Raw genomic sequence first — 17200 nt, 5'->3', positions numbered from 1 at the left:
AATAATTATAAAATGGTTAGAAAAATCAAATAGAGAAGAAATTTAAGGTTAAGTTGTTTTTTTGTAAAAAATAATTCAAATATTTTTAGTTTTAATTTTAAGTAATAAGCTTTTAATAATCTATCCACTTTTTAAATAGGATTAATTGAAGAGGCCAATATGATAAATAACTATTATTTCAAGTCATAAATTAAAGAAACGGCTTGAGGCACCTATAGGTAATGGACTTTTCATTTATTTATAAATATAATTTTAAATAACTTTCTATATATACTAAACTATGTTTTTTTTTTTCTACTCTACCCTGTTTTGGGTTACAATTTAGGTGGGCCATCGACATATGAAAAAAATTGAAAGATAAAATGAAGTTCTATACATATTTTACTTAAGAATTTATTTTACTTTTACTATAGACCTGTTATCACTAAAATTAAGTTTATTATTTAATCATTATAAATTACTCAAGTAAAAGTCAACTTAGGTTTTCATTGTTTCAAATTTCGAAGACCATCTACCTATCTTACAAAAAAGTGTTGGAATAAGGGTTGTCTATTTATTGGAAAGCATCCTAAGCTGAGAAATTTAGAAACAAAAGAAGAGTTTATTCCTTTGAACCAAATAGTGAAAGCAAAGTGGTAAAAAAGAAAATATTTTCTCTATATGAATTTTAGAAGAGACATTTATTTGTCAGAATCCTTTACATTTCCTAGAAACAAAAATATTTATTTATATTTTTGTATAATTTTCATTCTCATGTTAAAGAAATAAAAGAAAAATACAATTCCAATGAAACAAATAAGAATAAAACAAGTTATTGTCCAATTCCATTACAACTTTTCGTCTTATTTCTATTTTCATTATTTTAGAAATTAAATAATATTTCCAGAATTTTCAGAAAGTTAAGCAAACTTTTTTCCCGAAATGCTTAACATTAAGAGCATGATCACAATCCCTACAATTTAACATCATAAAGTAAATTCCCTTCCTAAGAAATACCGATTCCCTCAATTTAATGACATAGAAGAATATCCAATCTCCCCAAAATTGGATGAAATGGAAAAGTTTTCTTTCTATTATTATACCAAAAATCTCAATACTAATGTCAGCAGTAATGATAGCGTGGAAGTGAACAGTGACCAAGGGGATACTTTTTCTGCTACATTTAAATTACCATTCTACGATGCATAGCAGATGTTGAACCATATAATTTTCAAATTTTAACTAAAATTAGCATAGACAGATGGTAGCTCAAGAATAGTTTTTCAGTTAATAGAGGTCCATTTGGAAGAAACAGAACCTCATTGCATGTTCAAGTCAAGCCCTATACAAGAATGATTTACTACTGGTTATATTTTAAATATGAAACTAACCAACTAAAAGAATGCGTGTTTCCTCCGCTCTGTTTTCTTTCTCCTTTAGTTTTTCCCTCTTCTTTTGGAAGGTGGCGTTTCTGTTCTTTTTTGGGAAGAAAGTTTAAGGCATACTTTGATTTGGTTCCTCTCCTGTATGCTCTGTCTCTAAATGCTAGGTTGCTGCTAAGCTGGCTTTCTTCCAATATGAGATGTTCTTTACAGCATCTAAGCTAGATTGCCGCTAAGCTGGTTTTCGTCCAACTCCAAGATGAGATGTTCGTGACGAAGCCATTAAAGGTACTTCTTCATCAAAATTGGTATCAGAAACTGAATCATTCCATAAAGTCTCCTCTCTGTTGTCCAAGTCAACAACTGCTTTTTTCTCTGTCTGCAGCTCCTGTATTTATGGAGAAGGCAAAGAACAAAAGTTGAAATCATACTTCACGAAGAGCTAGTAAACCAAAGTTGCAAAAGTTAGCGTAACAGCAAATGTTGTAAATTCAGATGACAGGCAAGAGAACCAAAGTATGACAACAGATGAACAATCACATGTGAAGCCATTATGAAATAAAACTTTACTCAATTTCTTCATTCACTAAGTATGGAATGAAATGGGGTGACTTTCCAAGCTATTCATTTGTTTGATACATAAAACTAATGTGTAATGGACCAAACTTCATCTGAATGAAATAAATTACTTCTTAATAGGTATGTTAGAATGAAATTCTCTGTAAGTAGTAATGAGTAACAAGAGCAATGAGGTTACAAAATTTAGAAAAGAAAATAATTATGTAAGGTTGATAGTAAAATCAATATTCTTTCATCGATTTTATTGAGTTTTCTTGATCAGTATCAACGATCAAAATGAAATGAAGAGTATTCAATAAAATTCTACATGAATATTCAAAAATAATTATAAGACACGAAAGGGTAGTTTGGAGATAGAATTAAAATAGAAAAATTAAGTTAAATAATAAGACGGATATTAGCCATCATTCTATAAAATAAATAAATTTCATTTCATGGAGTATGGAATCACCAATTCCACCTCTCGTGGAAGGGATGGGCATTGAATGGAAACCATTTCATACTTTTTTCTCCTCTGACAAAGATGGAAATGCTTATTTATGAAATAAAGTATAAGAACCAGTCACCACTCAACGCATCTAATCAAAGAGAATAGGCCAATAATAAATAATGCATGAAGACAGATCAAACTACAAAACAAAGACAAATTACTTAAAAGACTCACCTTTGTTGATCCATCTTGGGAACTTTGAGGTTGAGACGTGCGAACATCACTGAGCTTAAGGTAGTTGTAAATAACGACACCAATTAAAGCTGCGCATTAAATATATTTAGAGATACTTAGAATAAATCTATGAAACAAATGAAATTATACTTCTATAACGTTTTCTCATCGAAGAAATGTATACCAATAGCGTAGCCAATAATATTAAGCCCAGTAATCTTTGATTCAGGAAACAAGACAGTGGAAAGAGTGATAAGTAACCAGTCTTTCAAAACACCAGCCACCCGAATAGTTACTGCCCCAGTTCTACCAATCACTAAGAATGTGGAAAGATTCAATGTGAAAGCACAAACAGCATTTGAGAAAAATATCCAGAAGTTAAACTGCATATGTGGATCTTCCATCTCAGGCTTCTCAAGGATGTACCACGGGATGAAAAGAAATACAAAGCTGCACAAAGAAAACTCTTAATGGTCATTATTGTAACTTGAACTTTAAGGAACTGTAACTTTTTCAATACACATATATACCAAAAATGTACCACCCAAAGCCCCATTCCAATGTGAGATGTCAGAGAGAAATGACAATTATACATAAGTCTAAGGTTAACCTACAAAGCAATAAGAAAAAGGAAAAATTGAGAGGCAAATGATCTTTATTCCTGTCATTCATTCATAGCTTTCCAGGATAAATAAGACAACCACTAGCTAGTGGACTTGGGAGCTGAAACAAACAATACTAAACAACAACTAATTTTACTTCAATCCATAAACATCCTTGGCCCAACATGACTTTATCTTTATGCGTTTTGGTCTTTGAAGGTTTTAGAATGGCAACCAATCAATGCCTCAGTCTTGAGATGTTTACCTTGTTCTCAAGGTTAGTGTTGATGTGGCATGGTGTGATAGGAGGGTTAGTGTTGAACAATGTTGTGACGAAGTTCATGAAGCACTTGTTGTAGAAGGAGGGAAGCTGGGAGGCTGGTGTTATCAGTTGAGCCTTTGGTGAAGAGACGCAGTGTTGGTGGTGGCTGACCATAGCTTAGAATAGCTACATGCCAGTGGCACCATTGTGAGTAGTGTTTGTACCAGTACTTAAAAAAAAACAGAGGAAATGAACCCAGAGGTGTGGTTGGTCACTAACAAAACACCTAACGTATGTTTCTAATCCTCTGTTCACATCCTTTGTGTGTTCATTTGTCTCAGGGTGATAGGTTGTGCTGAACTGGAGTTTCACATCTTGTATTTTGAGCCATTATTGCTAGAAGGAGCAAGGAAGAGGGAAGCAAAACGAGGTTGTAAGATGTTGTGGGAGTTGTATGTGTCAATAAAAACAATGATTGAAAGGCCGAGGATGTGGCCCAATCTTGAGGCGCTTAAGGGATGGCTGGCTTCAAATTGTTTGAGGAGATAGTTGGGAATGGATAGGGTGAAGGTGGGGTCGCTTAGTGTGGTGCCAAGTTAAGGAAGAGGGAAGCAAAACGAGGTTGTAAGATGTTGTGGAAGTTGTATGTGTCAATAAAAACAATGATTGAAAGGCCGAGGATGTGGCCCAAACTTGAGACACTTAGGGGATGGCTGGCTTCAAATTGCTTAAGGGTGAAGGTGGGGTTGCTTAGTGTGGTGCCAAGTTGTGAAGTAAGGGGAAGGAGGTTGTTGTAGGAGCTTTGTTCTGAGGTGTCAAGAATGGGGAACTCCTTGTTAGCCACCAAGAGGAGATTGTTTGAGGGACTATAACTTTTCATCACAATAGCAATTGATGAGTGCATGAATAAGGGGAATCCTTAGCCCAATAGGGTTTTATCCTTACATGCTTTGGCCTTTGAAGGCTATGGGCTGGCAGCCCATCAGTGCAGTAAAATTAAGCATAAACCCAAGACCCAAGCAGGAAGCAACACAACAATCATTTACAGGTGAAGCACCATATCAAACTACAGGCCTTCCATTGATTCATAAGAATAAGCACCAAATTAATCAAAGATTCACGAAAAAAGTCATATTGATAAAAAAAAAAGCTTTGTTAAAATTAAACAAAACATAGGATAAAAAAGATAACAAAATAATTCATCATGATTTGCTATTTCCTAAATTACTTTATCTGTGATCCTTGGTCTAACCCATTACACCATGAGTATTTTTTAACCCAAGGCACAAGATGGATGGTGAAAAATAGGCAAAGAATTCTCAGACGGGTATGACTGATGTGAATGTGTGGCATTTTGACTATATGCTTATCTCAACATAATAAGCTAATTCAAATAATAACAAGTCAAAATATATAGGGAGGGACGCAAATCCCATAATATTCAGTGGCATTCCAAACATACATATCAAAATCATCAGATCCCATATACATGAAAAGAGGTTTCATTTGATTTCTTTCCTCCAACCAGCATAAGCAGAACTATATATGGGCTTTCAAATACTTAAGAACATATCTACCTGCAGGGTGCTATGTAATACAAGCTGGTAATAGGGTTTAGATTCAAGCCCTTTTTCTGAAGAAGAACTTGAGTTAATACCAGCCTTAAAGCTTCAGCAACTATTCCTGTGACCTGATAAACTGTGCCGAGCACATTAAATTGAATTTCTCCATAGGAGGAAATGACAACTCCAACACTGACCAGCACCATGTTCCAGAATACATCACACCTCAATTTCTCAGTTCCACAAGTTACAGCCACAAGAAATGTTGCCACTGGCACTGTAAAGTGTAAATTAAAAGAAACAATCAAGACAATCATTCATTAAGGAATTATATTTAAAAAAAATGTCAAATGGAAAGATGATACACAAAAATTAACTTACTGAGGGCTTTAAGCATCTGGATGAAGGCCACAGAAATGAACAGATAAGCAGTATTCCCAAACCTAAATAGATAATAGAGTCATGCAACAATACTGAGAGGCATTTTACTAGTGTTTAAAGTAACTGATAAAACATTTTTTTTAAAGTCTATGTAATACATACTCATTATTGATACAACTTTACCTCAATTCCTATTTGATTTTGTAAGTAAACTATGATACCAGAATAAAAGCCATCCAATGCATTAAAATCCAATCTAAATGATATAGAATAAGCAATTTTAAAATAATATGTTAACCTAATTAAAGCTTGTGCAATCACTAGTTTTGAGCTAATCTCCTACTAAATGCCTAAGATTGTCAGGTTGTCTACATAATGCATAACATATCATACGTTTCCCATAAAAAGATAGTTAAATCTTCTTATTTTTCATATCAGCAAACAGAAAATTGATGATAGTATGTGTGCGGGACTATTTTGCTTGATCCAAGAAGTTTGCAATGAAATCATTTGTTTCTCATCAGGCATATTTCCAACAACACAGAATGTAACGGCAGAATAAATAACAAATACATTATAAAACTCTGATGTCGGTTAAATATTTGTGTATAGTAATAAAATTCATAATTATCATTTTTTGTCACAATACTATATAGCCCCACATTTCCAAGTGTGAATACTCAAAAAGGTCTTCATAAGTCTATATGAAACTTTTATAAATGAAGAACACGACCTGAAATCAAAGTAAGGGTAGCGTAGGAGCATACTTATGATCACCCTAGCCCTCATCAAACATTAAACAGAGAGAGACGGAGAGGGGGGATCAAAACAGAAACAGTTGAGTATCAACTTTGCTAAAATGATGGAAACTTCGAACTTACGTCAACTTAAGCTTAGAAACAAAGATTTCAGTGTGGACAAGTATTTAAGACACAAACAAAGGCGTTACAATTTAGTGAATTTATAAATGTTTTTGCTCAAATTACAACTTTAGGTCAATAACATCAAACACTCAATCAAAGAATTCAGTAGTATTTAATATACAATCACAGGCATTACAAATTAGTGAATTTATAAATATTTCTGCTCAAATTACAACTTTAGGTCAATTACATCAGATACTAACCACAGACTAGCGGAAAAGAATGCACTTATTGGGACCACACAAGTTGCATATCTGCAAATCAGACACTTTGTGTGAAGCCGGAAATATTCAATGCAATGTGAAACAGAATGTCTATGTAGAATTCTTACATATTGAAGGTCATTTTAATTGGTGACACAACCTGCATCAATTGAAAAAGGGACAAGACATCATCTAGTTAGTTAAGCAGTATTTTACACGAAAATATCTAATGTATATTAATAAGAGAATAATAGCAAGAAGTTAACATAATGATGACGAAGAGATTACGGAAATACACGAAAAAAATTTGTCTGAAACTAATGACATTAGGAAATCCGAAAAACATATACCTTGAAAACACGGACAAGCAAAAAGGCCAGACCACCAGAAAAAGCCATATGGATCATAGTGAGTGTTATTGGAAATGGAAAATTAAAATATAATGTAGAGAGGACCCACTGCAATAAACCAATTCCCATAAGAGGAAAGAGATTGAGCAAAATATATTACAATCCAAGACTAATCACAAGACATAAACGAATGAATTTGTTCTCATATATGTGCCTTGCCTTGTTGTAAAGAATAACCCCTGATGAAAGTGTAATGTAAACTAGAAGGTAGATGTAGGTTAGCAGATGCTGTTTGGTCAGTATCCCCATGGTGGCCATATTTTACCTGCAAAACTCGATGCAGTCCAGCATGTAGAAATCGTTATACATAAGAAAGCCAGCTATCACAATTTAAAAACTATTATTATTGAACAATTAACTACATTGCGCTTCAAAGACCCAGGTCAGTGTATACTGGGAATGGAATAAAAATAATGGACAAGTATAAGAAAGAAAAGACACTATGAAAATATTACATTTTTCTTTCATGGCCATGCACAGTTAAGACGACTAACAAGTTTTCCAACAAATAATCAATACAGATCTCAATTAGAACTTTCCCTTTCAAATTCCCCAACAAATGTTAAATATGAAACAGAAGGAGATGAAAATCACTTACAAGCAGCTCAATATTAAGCGCAATTCCTTAGTCAAAAATACATAAGCAAACCAAAGGATAAAAAAAGTGCAAAAACAATAACTAAAGTGCTTTACTCGGATTAGGAAAAGCACAGTTCGCACTGATTCCTAAATTAATATAAATTTGGAACTAATGTGTCTGTTAGAGAGGAAAGCACCCCCTAGTGTTGCACCGACCAACATTCACACGACGTAAATATTGAAGAACTAGAACGAGGGTACTGTTTGATTCGTTATGTGCGGAGAAAGCCAAGAATCTTCCAACACAGTTTCGATTCAACGGTGTGATACTGAATTCAAACGCCATAAACAAAGTCATTCTTACGGAATCAGGAATAAAACTGAGAGAATGAAAAATTGAGTGAGATTCATAGTAGGGATTTACGAGAAGAAATTGAACGAAAATCGCAAAAGAAAACATTAATAGGAAAGATAAAGAAGGAGAAACAGAGATGGGAGAGAGATTTTACCGACTATGGTGATCTAAACAATAGAATGGGGAATGCAGAAATTGGAACGCATAAAATCAGAATCACAGCAACGCGACCAAAATTGTACCTCATCGAGAATTATAACCGATAAATCCGAGATTTTGTCTTAGCTTCAAAGGCTTAAATATTTTTCAATCACTGTAAGAGGAATGTTATGTGTTTTATTTTATTTTTTGTAGTTTCTTTTTACTTTTTATTTTTTCCTATCATTTTTTACTTTTGCAAGCAAATTTAGTTTCGTTTTTTTCTTAATATTTTTTACTTTTGAAATTTTAAAGCCGCTGTATTTTACGTTGATTTTAGAATAAATTAAACTCTCATTTATTACTAGAATCGAAAATTACATACCCGTCTTTCCTTTTCTCACCTAATACTGTCACAAAAAACTCTCAAAAAATACCTTCACAAAACGATACACTATTTTAACAAGATTATTTTGCCTATTCATAATTAGAGATGATGGCAAATAAACTCATCTCCGTAAATATTGTCGGAATCCGTCCTCGTTTTGACGGGGAATTTCCGCATTGACTGAGTATGAGTATGGGTATGGGTATAGGAAATCCCCGACTTTTTCAATTGGGTATGGGGATGGGTATGGGGATGTACATATCCCCGCCATATTACCCGTCCCCGTTTAAATTATTAAAATATTTCTAATTAATTAAATAACCATATATATATATATATATTATTTTTTATTTATTCTAATTATTTGGTTTGTCATGAAACTCATTCGCATTTCAATTATATTTTTCATCTTATCATAATCTTTATGTAATTATGTTAAAAATATGTATGTTAATTAAAAAAATTTATGTCTCACATTTGAATATTTCTATTATTTTTTAATATTTTTCTTTCACATGAAAATGTTTAATACTCTCAATTTAAGTATTTAATAGCACAAACATTTCGTTTACTAGGTAATATAAAAAAAAACATTTACTTATTATTCTTATTATTAGTTTTTGTTTCATTTGAATAACTTTTTTATTTCACTAAAATATTTTTTGTTATTTCTCAATTACTAAGTATATATGTTGATATTTGAAAAGTTTTCTTAGATCTCTAAGATATTTTTCAACTTATCATATCTTTAATTATACATTTGTTTTCCTTCGTGCGATTTCTTTCAATAGTCTCTCAAATTGTTTGTAAACATTTGTTAATTTGTTAATATTTTTATTTCTTGTTTATTTTCATTATGTAGAATACTATTTCGATATATTTTATTTAATTATTTTTTATTTTTTAACTCATTATCAATCATACTGTAATTTTGTCACTATAATTGTATAAATAACTTTTATTTACTACAATATAAAAATTTAATGTAATTGTCATTAATATTTTTTTATCACCATCCAACATAATTTAAGTTCAAAAGATACAAGATCTATGTTAAAATTTTATTATTATGATTATTATTTGTTCTTTGTATCATTTTGATTAAGTAATGTATTATAACTTCTATTAGTGTATAAAAAAGAGATTCATTAGAATTTAAAAGATTGAAGTAAACAAACATTTAAAATATATTTTAATTTGAATATTTGTTTTTCTTTTATATTTGTTTCAAAATATTTTTAAATTTTATCAACCAGGTTTCATTAATGTTTACAAATTTAATAAATGTGTTGGTTCTCATGAAATTTTATTTGGTATTATAATCTAAAATGTAAAAAATTATAATTTATTTTAAAATTTTATTATGATTATTATTTGTTCTTTGTATCATTTTGATCAAATGATGTATTATAACTTTTATTAGTGTATAAAAAAGACATTCATTAGAATTTAAAAGATTGAAGTAAACAAACATTTAAAATATCAATTATGTTATTTGTATCATTTTGATCAAATGATGTATTATAACTTTTATTAGTGTATAAAAAAAGATTTATTAGAATTTAAAAGATTGAAGTAAACATTTAAAATATATTTTAATTTGAATATTTGTTTTTCTTTTATATTTTTAAATTTTATCAATTATGTTTCATTAATGCTTGCAAATTTAATAATAGTTTTAGTTCTCATGAAATTTTATTTGGTATTATAATATAAAATATAAACAATTATAATTTATTTTAAAGTATTTGATATCGAAGAAACAATCATCATTCTAATATTAAATATTTGATAATATTATGTTTTCTTTATCATAATTTTTTTATTATTTTATAAAAATTAATTAAAATTAATATTGAAGTAGTAAGAAAATGGGTATAGGTACGAGATTATATCCGTTACCCGGTAGGGATGAGGATGGGTCAAAAGTTTAATACCCATTGAGTTTGGGTATGGGGGATGAATTTTTTTTACAGAAATGGGTATGGGATAACGAAACCCGTGTCCGCCCCGTCCCGTTGCCATCTGTAACGCCCCATTTAATTTAATACATAAAATTAAAGGAAACGTCACACAGAGATAATCAACAATGCAGTCTTGGGGTTCATAACGTCACCCCTACAAAACTAGGCACACCACGATGCCAACAAAAGCAGGATAACAGTTTAACTACGAGTTTATAATCCAAAGACAACGAGTACACGGCCATGGCCCTAAAAAAGACATGAAGAAGAGAAGTGTAAGATCCAGCCCAGACTGCTAAGCGGTGGAATCACCATTCCCTTGTTGTCCACGAGAACCTCGCCCATCTGCTCCCATCAACCAAGTCGATGATCATCGCAAGAAAGAACAGCCACATACATCACAACCATGCAACAAAACGGGTAAGCTAGAGCCAACAACATATTCATCATGCAGTCAAATATATTTTCATCATCCCATATCCATATAATCAACCAAACATGTTATGACTCTCATTCAATACACTACGACTTGACTCGACTCATCCGGATACGTATAACTTAGTCGGATTCAGCGGATGCTTGCACTTGTGGTGGATATCCCTGCTCGACTCTGAGCTGCTCATCTCCGAGCTAAGTGTTACAAGTGTTACGATAAATCAAATCTCCCTCACCACAAGGTTAGCCCTAAATGAATTACAGGCCTCCTGCTACTCTCACCACAGGAGTCAGTCTGCTCTAAGTGAGACTAACTGGCCCCTTAGAGTGTCAGGATGCAGTCCTTACCTTGAATCCTTACCTAGTTATACAGATGGAGCACCACCATGGGCACCCACTAACAGGGGCCATGGAATTACGTTCCGACCACTGAAGCGCGACCTTAGAGGTCCCACCTAGAGACCCCAAGGAAATTTATGCGCTGACACGGACCAACAATCATAGCTCAGACATAATTGAACATAAAATCATATTTACATTTCCATCCCAACCCCGGAGATTTCTTTCTCATACGCATCATATTTCGAATCCATATCTCTGATCATCACCACCCCATGAATCTAGGGCCTCATCTCATATTAATCAGTGTTCCTTTAGTTCCAGACCACTCATTCATTTCACATGCCAATATCAAACCCCACCCGTCATACGCAATTCATGAATCATGCCAAACATACCTCATGCTCTATCATATACATGTCATTCATCATACAATTATACTCAGCCAAAACAGATCATTCAGGAACAACAGACATTCAAATACAGTACGGTCTCGCCCAGCATCTCGCTCAAGCTGAGGGGTCTCGCTCAGGCGAGCCTCCCCCTCGCCTAGGCGAGAGCACAAAAGCAAGGGCATGAGCAACGTGGGATCTCGCTCAAGCGAGATCCCTCTCGCCTGGGCGAGTTGCCTGCTCGCTCAAAAGTTGAGCGAGTCGCCTGGGCGACCTTTCGTGCAAAATACCTAGGCGAGCTCCCTGTTTCATCTCGCCTAGGCGAGATGGACTCGTTTGGGCGAGATTAACAAGTCTCGCCACTGTTCTTCACTGCAACAGCCATGTAAATCGAACCAAACCAGCATACAAAGCGTTCTCATACACCAAATCGAAGGATTAAATCATACAAGCAGAAATCAACGCCATTACAGACCAAAACTACTGGGGAACAAGGGCTCTAACTTCCCGTACCTGGGATTCAAGCTAGCAAAACGCTCCGACCCGCACAACAAAGGTAGAACTGCCCCTAGGGCGGTTAGCAGCTGAAGTGAATAGGAACTGAGTTTGAGCTCGAAGGAAGGGGACCTTAGGGCAAACCCTAGCAGAGCTTTTCGTGAGAGCAAGGGGAAAAGGGTTGACGGCTGCTGCGTTTCTGTGAGAGTGAAAGTGAGGGTTAGGGCATCCAGAAAGGGGTTTTATCAATTGGGCCAACCCTAGGCCCAAACACAAGAGGGCAACCCTTAACTTTAGGGCAGAAAAGTTAAAAGATTTTAAATGGGCCTTACACCATCCCTATTCATAATCACAACTCTTGACAGCTACCCCATTTAAAAAAATGAAAAAATTTTCAGTTTTCAAAATAAAAAAAAAAAAATCTTTGAATAGTTAACCATTTGTATAATAGAATGATAATATAAATATTGATAGTATATTTAAATTGAATTCTTATAGATAATTTGATAAGTATCATAAATACTAACATTTATTATTTGTCTTTAGTAACGTGTTTTGTATTATTTTCATAGAAAGATGTAAGAGTTTTATGTGTTTTTTTAGGTCAAATATTATTATTATTTTTATATTATTGCATATAGGAAAATGGAAAATTGAAGAAGATTTGAGAGTTGTATGTTAAAACTATCTCGTCTATCCGGAGTTTCCAACATTTGTCTAATAAAAAATTTGTCAAAATTACCAATTCAAACAACGTTAATAAAAATGAAAAATTGAACATAATTTAACAAAGGTCGATCTTGAACAAAAATCAATTCGAGTTGGTCTAACCAATATCTTATAGACCTAATAATCAAGTATATCAATCTCACTTAATTTAATCTAATTGACAAAATGAATTCAATATAAATTTAATCCAATTTAAATAGAGTTAATAAAAATCCAAATCTTGTTTATCCATTTAAAATATATCTGAATTACATATCCAACCCAAACCCATACCCATTTTTGTTAAATCTAAATTGAATCATACCATACCCACCCTTAAATGTAATAGTGGAATGAGTGTCACATGAAACTTCTAACTATATTTTTTTTTTTTTCAATCAAGAGAATGAAACATATTGTTTGAAACACAAATTTACGTGGTTTAGTAGATGTGATGATCCATAAGCCTTTTAATCTTATAAAAAAATAAAAATAACATCACTTTTAAACCTCATTTTAAACCTAGGACTCATAACTATGTGAAGTAAAGAAGATAAAGCCCATAACTATATGAAGTAAAGAAGATAAAGGGACAAGGTAACATTCAAGCCATTTTAACAATTTTAAGTTTAGAAGAAATAATTCTTTTTATTTTTACAATGATGACAAAGAAGTTTGAACCTAACACATGTAGCCAGTTATCCAAACTCCATCACTGGGTTGACCCCAAGGGTACATAGAATTCACTAAATAGTTTTACCATTAAAATATTGAATTATAAATATAAATTATATTCAATGCAGTTATTCATAGTGATAAAAAGAGCTATAAAATTAATATGAAAATTGATGACTAACATTAGATTAAGTATTTTTTGAACCAATTGCATTTAAGACCCCAAAATTTCAAGTAAGATGGCAATAATCCCAGCATACGCAAGTAACAGACAAATAAATAAAAGAAGTAAATCTCAGTACCTATGGATTATGAACAAAATGAATGCTGCATAAACAATGGGATATATAAACATGTTCATCTTCCATCCGCTTCTGAAGCAGTCACTTTCTTACATCTTCCGTGCACACTCACTGATGCACATACTAATTGATACAAATAGACAGAAATATAGTCAGAGATTAGTTTGAAGTTTCACCAGCAGGTCCATGTCTTGCGTTCAACAAAGGTTGGAGAGCTTTGACAACAATACTCATGTTTGGTCTGAAATCAGCTTCATATTGCACACACAGGGCAGCAACAGCAGCCATCTATATTTAAGAAAGTATCTTGATGTTATACATTAATATTTGTCTTAGTTAAGTAACTAGTCAATATTTCCTAAAACAGTTATCCTGATTGTCATTTTCTACCAGCATTGTCATTTTCTACCAGCGGTTCAACTAAAAAGTGTATACTACTTTTATATAGAAGTATTTTTTGGCTCTCAAGTAATGATACCTGTTACTAGCTCTCAAGTTAAAAAACTGAGAACAAAACTGTAGACGAAGACATTACATTCCCATTGTTCAACTAACTAAATCAACTGTAACAAACTTTAAGATTCAAATGTCTTCGGGTATCTTATGTGAAGTACTTTTGATTAGTTTGCTATTTCTTAGACAAGTGTTTCAAACCAGTCCACCCACAACACCTCAGCAAAGAAAATGACATACCAGAAAAAATAAAGAGAAAAAAAAAATACACTAAAACACAGTGAATACCTTAGCAACAGCTTTGGGAGGGTAATCTCCTCCTAGTCTTGCATCTACACACTGTCTAACTTTATCCTCACTGAGTCTTGGAGTAGCCTGAAACACATCAGGTACTGGGATCAGTTAGCTGACCAACACTTTGAATTCTCTGCTTTTGCGACAACAGGAAAATATATTACAATAATGAGATTTGCATTTACCCAAGTAACCAGGCTCTGTTGCCCACGTGGCAGTGTATGATCAACAGGCTTCCTTCCCGTCAAAAGTTCCAGAAGGACGACACCAAAACTGTATACATCACTCTTGGCATTCAATTGACCAGTCATTGCATATCTGCAACAACAAGATTAGACAGATTGTCAAGGTATTTTCCAGAACACTAACTAAATATATAAGAATAGTATTGTTTTCCAAATTGATTATCAGTCAAAATACAGAGAAACACTCAAAAGAATGTATAGAAGAAATTGACAATGTCTGCTAGTCAACTAGGGAGGTGGGAAAACTTTCTATTACTTTTTAAATAAGTCGCCTTCACCTACTATGCTCATCAGTTACAAGAAGTCTATGATAAGTAAACCAACAGAAAAAATAATAAAGCATATAATGCAATATCTCTCAAAAATCTGGTATGCACATCTTACTCTGGCGCATGATAACCAAAGGTTCCAAGGACACGAGTGGAATGGAGTCGTGCTGCCATGTCAGGAGCCTGATTTGACAAATCAAAATCTGCAATTTTAGCAACATCATCGTCAAAGATGAGTACATTGCTTGACTTGATGTCCCGGTGGATAATGTGAGGATCAGCCCTCTCATGCAAGTACTCAAGCCCTTTGGCTGCCCCTACAGCAATTTTAACTCTTTGTGTCCATGTTAGAACGGGACCAGGCTGTGCTCCTTTAACACCTTTTCTTCCTGCATGTAATGAAAATGATAAGAACACGACAATGTACTTATTTAAATCCAAAGGAATAAAAGATATATATATATATCTATCATGTGGGTATCATTGCTTGTCAAGGCACAATAAATCAAAATGTTCATAAGATGCAATCAACACATGCTCCATTTAAAATATCATGAAGAAAAAACCACATACCATGCAGAATATCATGAAGAGACCCATTAGATGCAAACTCATAAGCAAGAATTCGAGAGTTTCCATCAATGCAATAACCAAGCAATTGAACAAAATTGTCATGTTTCAGCCGTGAAACCATCGAAACCTGAAAATTCCAAAACCAACTGATTATATTGATCACAATAACCTCAATGATTGAATAGTAAGCCTGGCTTGACACAAACCTGGGCTAAAAACTCATCATCTGGCTGTTTACTGGCATCTAATTTCTTGATTGCTGCAGCCTGCCCACTTTTCAGAACACCGTAATACACTCTTCCATAGGATCCCTCTCCAATCAAAGAACTTTCTCCAAAGCCGTCAGTAATTTCTTTGAGTTCATCCACTTGTAGTTCAGGAACTTCAATGGGCTGAATTTTAACAGCTTGAATGCCCTGCTTTGCAGTTTCAGAAGCACGACCATTTCCATCGTTTCCTGCATAACACAATTTATCACATTAATTACATCAAATATAATTCAGGTAATCTAACATCAATTAACACACACAGCAAAGTATCATAACACTACACCTAGACAACTAAACCCTCAGGCCAGAACTCAATTACCTGTTGAGTTTTTTACAAGATGTTGTCCTCCACTTTCAGCATGCTTCTGGAAGTCATCTTCTTCGCAACAGCTGAAACAACTCATGATTCTTTCTGCTGATAATCATTCACCACTCCATCAATTCACACTAATTAATAGCCATATCAAGCCTGAATATAAGCTAAATTCAAAATCTAAAAAAAACAATGCTACTACCCTGTAGACAGACCATGACAACAATAGCAAAATTAAAATATTCGAAAGAAATAAAAAAGAATGAAAGCAATAACGAAACCTTTTTTTTTGTCCAATTACAACGATTAATGTCATCAATTCACCACAGTTTGATCTTAAACCGGAAATTGAACTCTCATCTCATTCATAAAACTCATGCATGTAAATATTATGACAAAAATCCAGTGTTTCTCCTAATTGGCAAATCACTTAGAAACGAATTTTCCATCAATCAGAGTAAAATTACAACGGACTTGGAAACAGGGATCGGCCTTAAACAAACCAATTATCACATGTTCATCACAAGCTTTGGAAGAAAATGCTCATTCACTAAAAAAACTCAAAAAAATAAAAATAAATGGTGAAATTAAATAAAAAAAAGAAAAGAAAAAAGGAAGAGACATTGAAGAGAGTATAATATAGATCGAGGAATACCTGGAATCCAACAGGATATTGTGTCTTTGAGAGAGTGAGAGTCCGCAGAGGAGGAGGATCTCGACGAGAAAGAGGCTAAATATGCGCAGGATAATCAGCGAGGAGGGCGTAGGATAAAGCAGTCCAAGCTTTTGACTAGATTGGAATTGAAATCATTATAATTAGGTAAGAATAAGAATGTAATGATATTTATTATTCATTATTTATTATTTATTATTATATAACACACCCAACATTTTACTCCAACTAACCTTTTTTACACCTATACACACACAAAATGCAATTGATTTGCTGATGTCTTAAAAATTCACTCCTATATATATATATATATATATATATATATATATATATATATATATATATATATATATATATATATATATATATATATATATATATATATTACCTCTAA

General features: G+C 33.2%; 2 protein-coding genes across 13 annotated transcripts; both read right to left on the bottom strand.

The window, feature by feature from the left end:
- Positions 1-1192: 1192 nt before the first annotated feature.
- On the bottom strand, positions 1193-8186 carry LOC114186731 (putative sugar phosphate/phosphate translocator At3g17430). 9 transcript variants are annotated; one of them, XM_028074746.2, is made up of 11 exons: positions 8036-8177; positions 7724-7855; positions 7107-7212; positions 6888-6995; positions 6666-6697; positions 6538-6588; positions 5412-5473; positions 5046-5307; positions 2789-3054; positions 2605-2693; positions 1193-1749 (listed from the first exon to the last, which is right to left on the bottom strand). In XM_028074746.2, the coding sequence occupies exons 3-11, from the start codon at positions 7203-7205 to the stop codon at positions 1594-1596; spliced, it is 1125 nt and encodes a 374-aa protein (XP_027930547.1). In that variant the 5' UTR covers positions 7206-7212; positions 7724-7855; positions 8036-8177; the 3' UTR covers positions 1193-1593. The 9 variants fall into 9 exon arrangements, with proteins under 9 accessions (XP_027930547.1, XP_027930524.1, XP_085530576.1 ...); XM_028074723.2 differs by lacking the exon at positions 7724-7855 and having other exon boundaries at positions 8036-8186; XM_085674450.1 differs by having other exon boundaries at positions 7107-7906; positions 8036-8164.
- Positions 8187-13695: 5509 nt separating this feature from the next.
- Positions 13696-16964, bottom strand: LOC114164792 (protein CYTOSOLIC ABA RECEPTOR KINASE 2-like). 4 transcript variants are annotated; one of them, XM_028049558.2, is made up of 8 exons: positions 16789-16964; positions 16140-16235; positions 15758-16008; positions 15552-15678; positions 15094-15367; positions 14650-14782; positions 14459-14545; positions 13696-14005 (listed from the first exon to the last, which is right to left on the bottom strand). In XM_028049558.2, exons 2-8 carry the CDS (start codon positions 16222-16224, stop codon positions 13877-13879), a joined length of 1086 nt encoding a protein of 361 aa, XP_027905359.2. In that variant the 5' UTR covers positions 16225-16235; positions 16789-16964; the 3' UTR covers positions 13696-13876. The 4 variants fall into 4 exon arrangements, with proteins under 4 accessions (XP_027905359.2, XP_027905367.2, XP_027905374.2 ...); XM_028049566.2 differs by having other exon boundaries at positions 16140-16232; positions 16789-16942; XM_028049573.2 differs by having other exon boundaries at positions 16140-16289; positions 16789-16934.
- Positions 16965-17200: the final 236 nt, after the last annotated feature.

The sequence above is a fragment of the Vigna unguiculata genome, chromosome 1 (assembly GCF_037176805.1).
Source record: "Vigna unguiculata cultivar grain cowpea cultivar isolate G323 ecotype 2 chromosome 1, ASM3717680v1, whole genome shotgun sequence".
Classification (NCBI taxonomy): Eukaryota; Viridiplantae; Streptophyta; class Magnoliopsida; order Fabales; family Fabaceae; genus Vigna; species Vigna unguiculata.
Note: the sequence above shows the minus strand (reverse complement) of the source record. Positions and strands in the feature narration are given on the sequence as shown.

Excerpts from the sequence above, each read along its gene's own strand:
- LOC114186731 (XM_028074723.2), bottom strand. The coding sequence starts at position 7,205 with ATGGCCACCATGGGGATACTGACCAAACAGCATCTGCTAACCTACATC. Across the intron at positions 6,996-7,106 it reads GGGTTATTCTTTACAACAAG|TGGGTCCTCTCTACATTATA; the intron begins GCAAGGCACATA and ends GGTTTATTGCAG. Across the intron at positions 1,750-2,604 it reads CCCAAGATGGATCAACAAAG|GAGCTGCAGACAGAGAAAAA; the intron begins GTGAGTCTTTTA and ends CCATAAATACAG.
- LOC114164792 (XM_028049558.2), bottom strand. The coding sequence starts at position 16,224 with ATGAGTTGTTTCAGCTGTTGCGAAGAAGATGACTTCCAGAAGCATGCT. Across the intron at positions 16,009-16,139 it reads TCTTGTAAAAAACTCAACAG|GAAACGATGGAAATGGTCGT; the intron begins GTAATTGAGTTC and ends TGTGTTATGCAG. Across the intron at positions 15,368-15,551 it reads TCTTCATGATATTCTGCATG|GAAGAAAAGGTGTTAAAGGA; the intron begins GTATGTGGTTTT and ends CATTACATGCAG.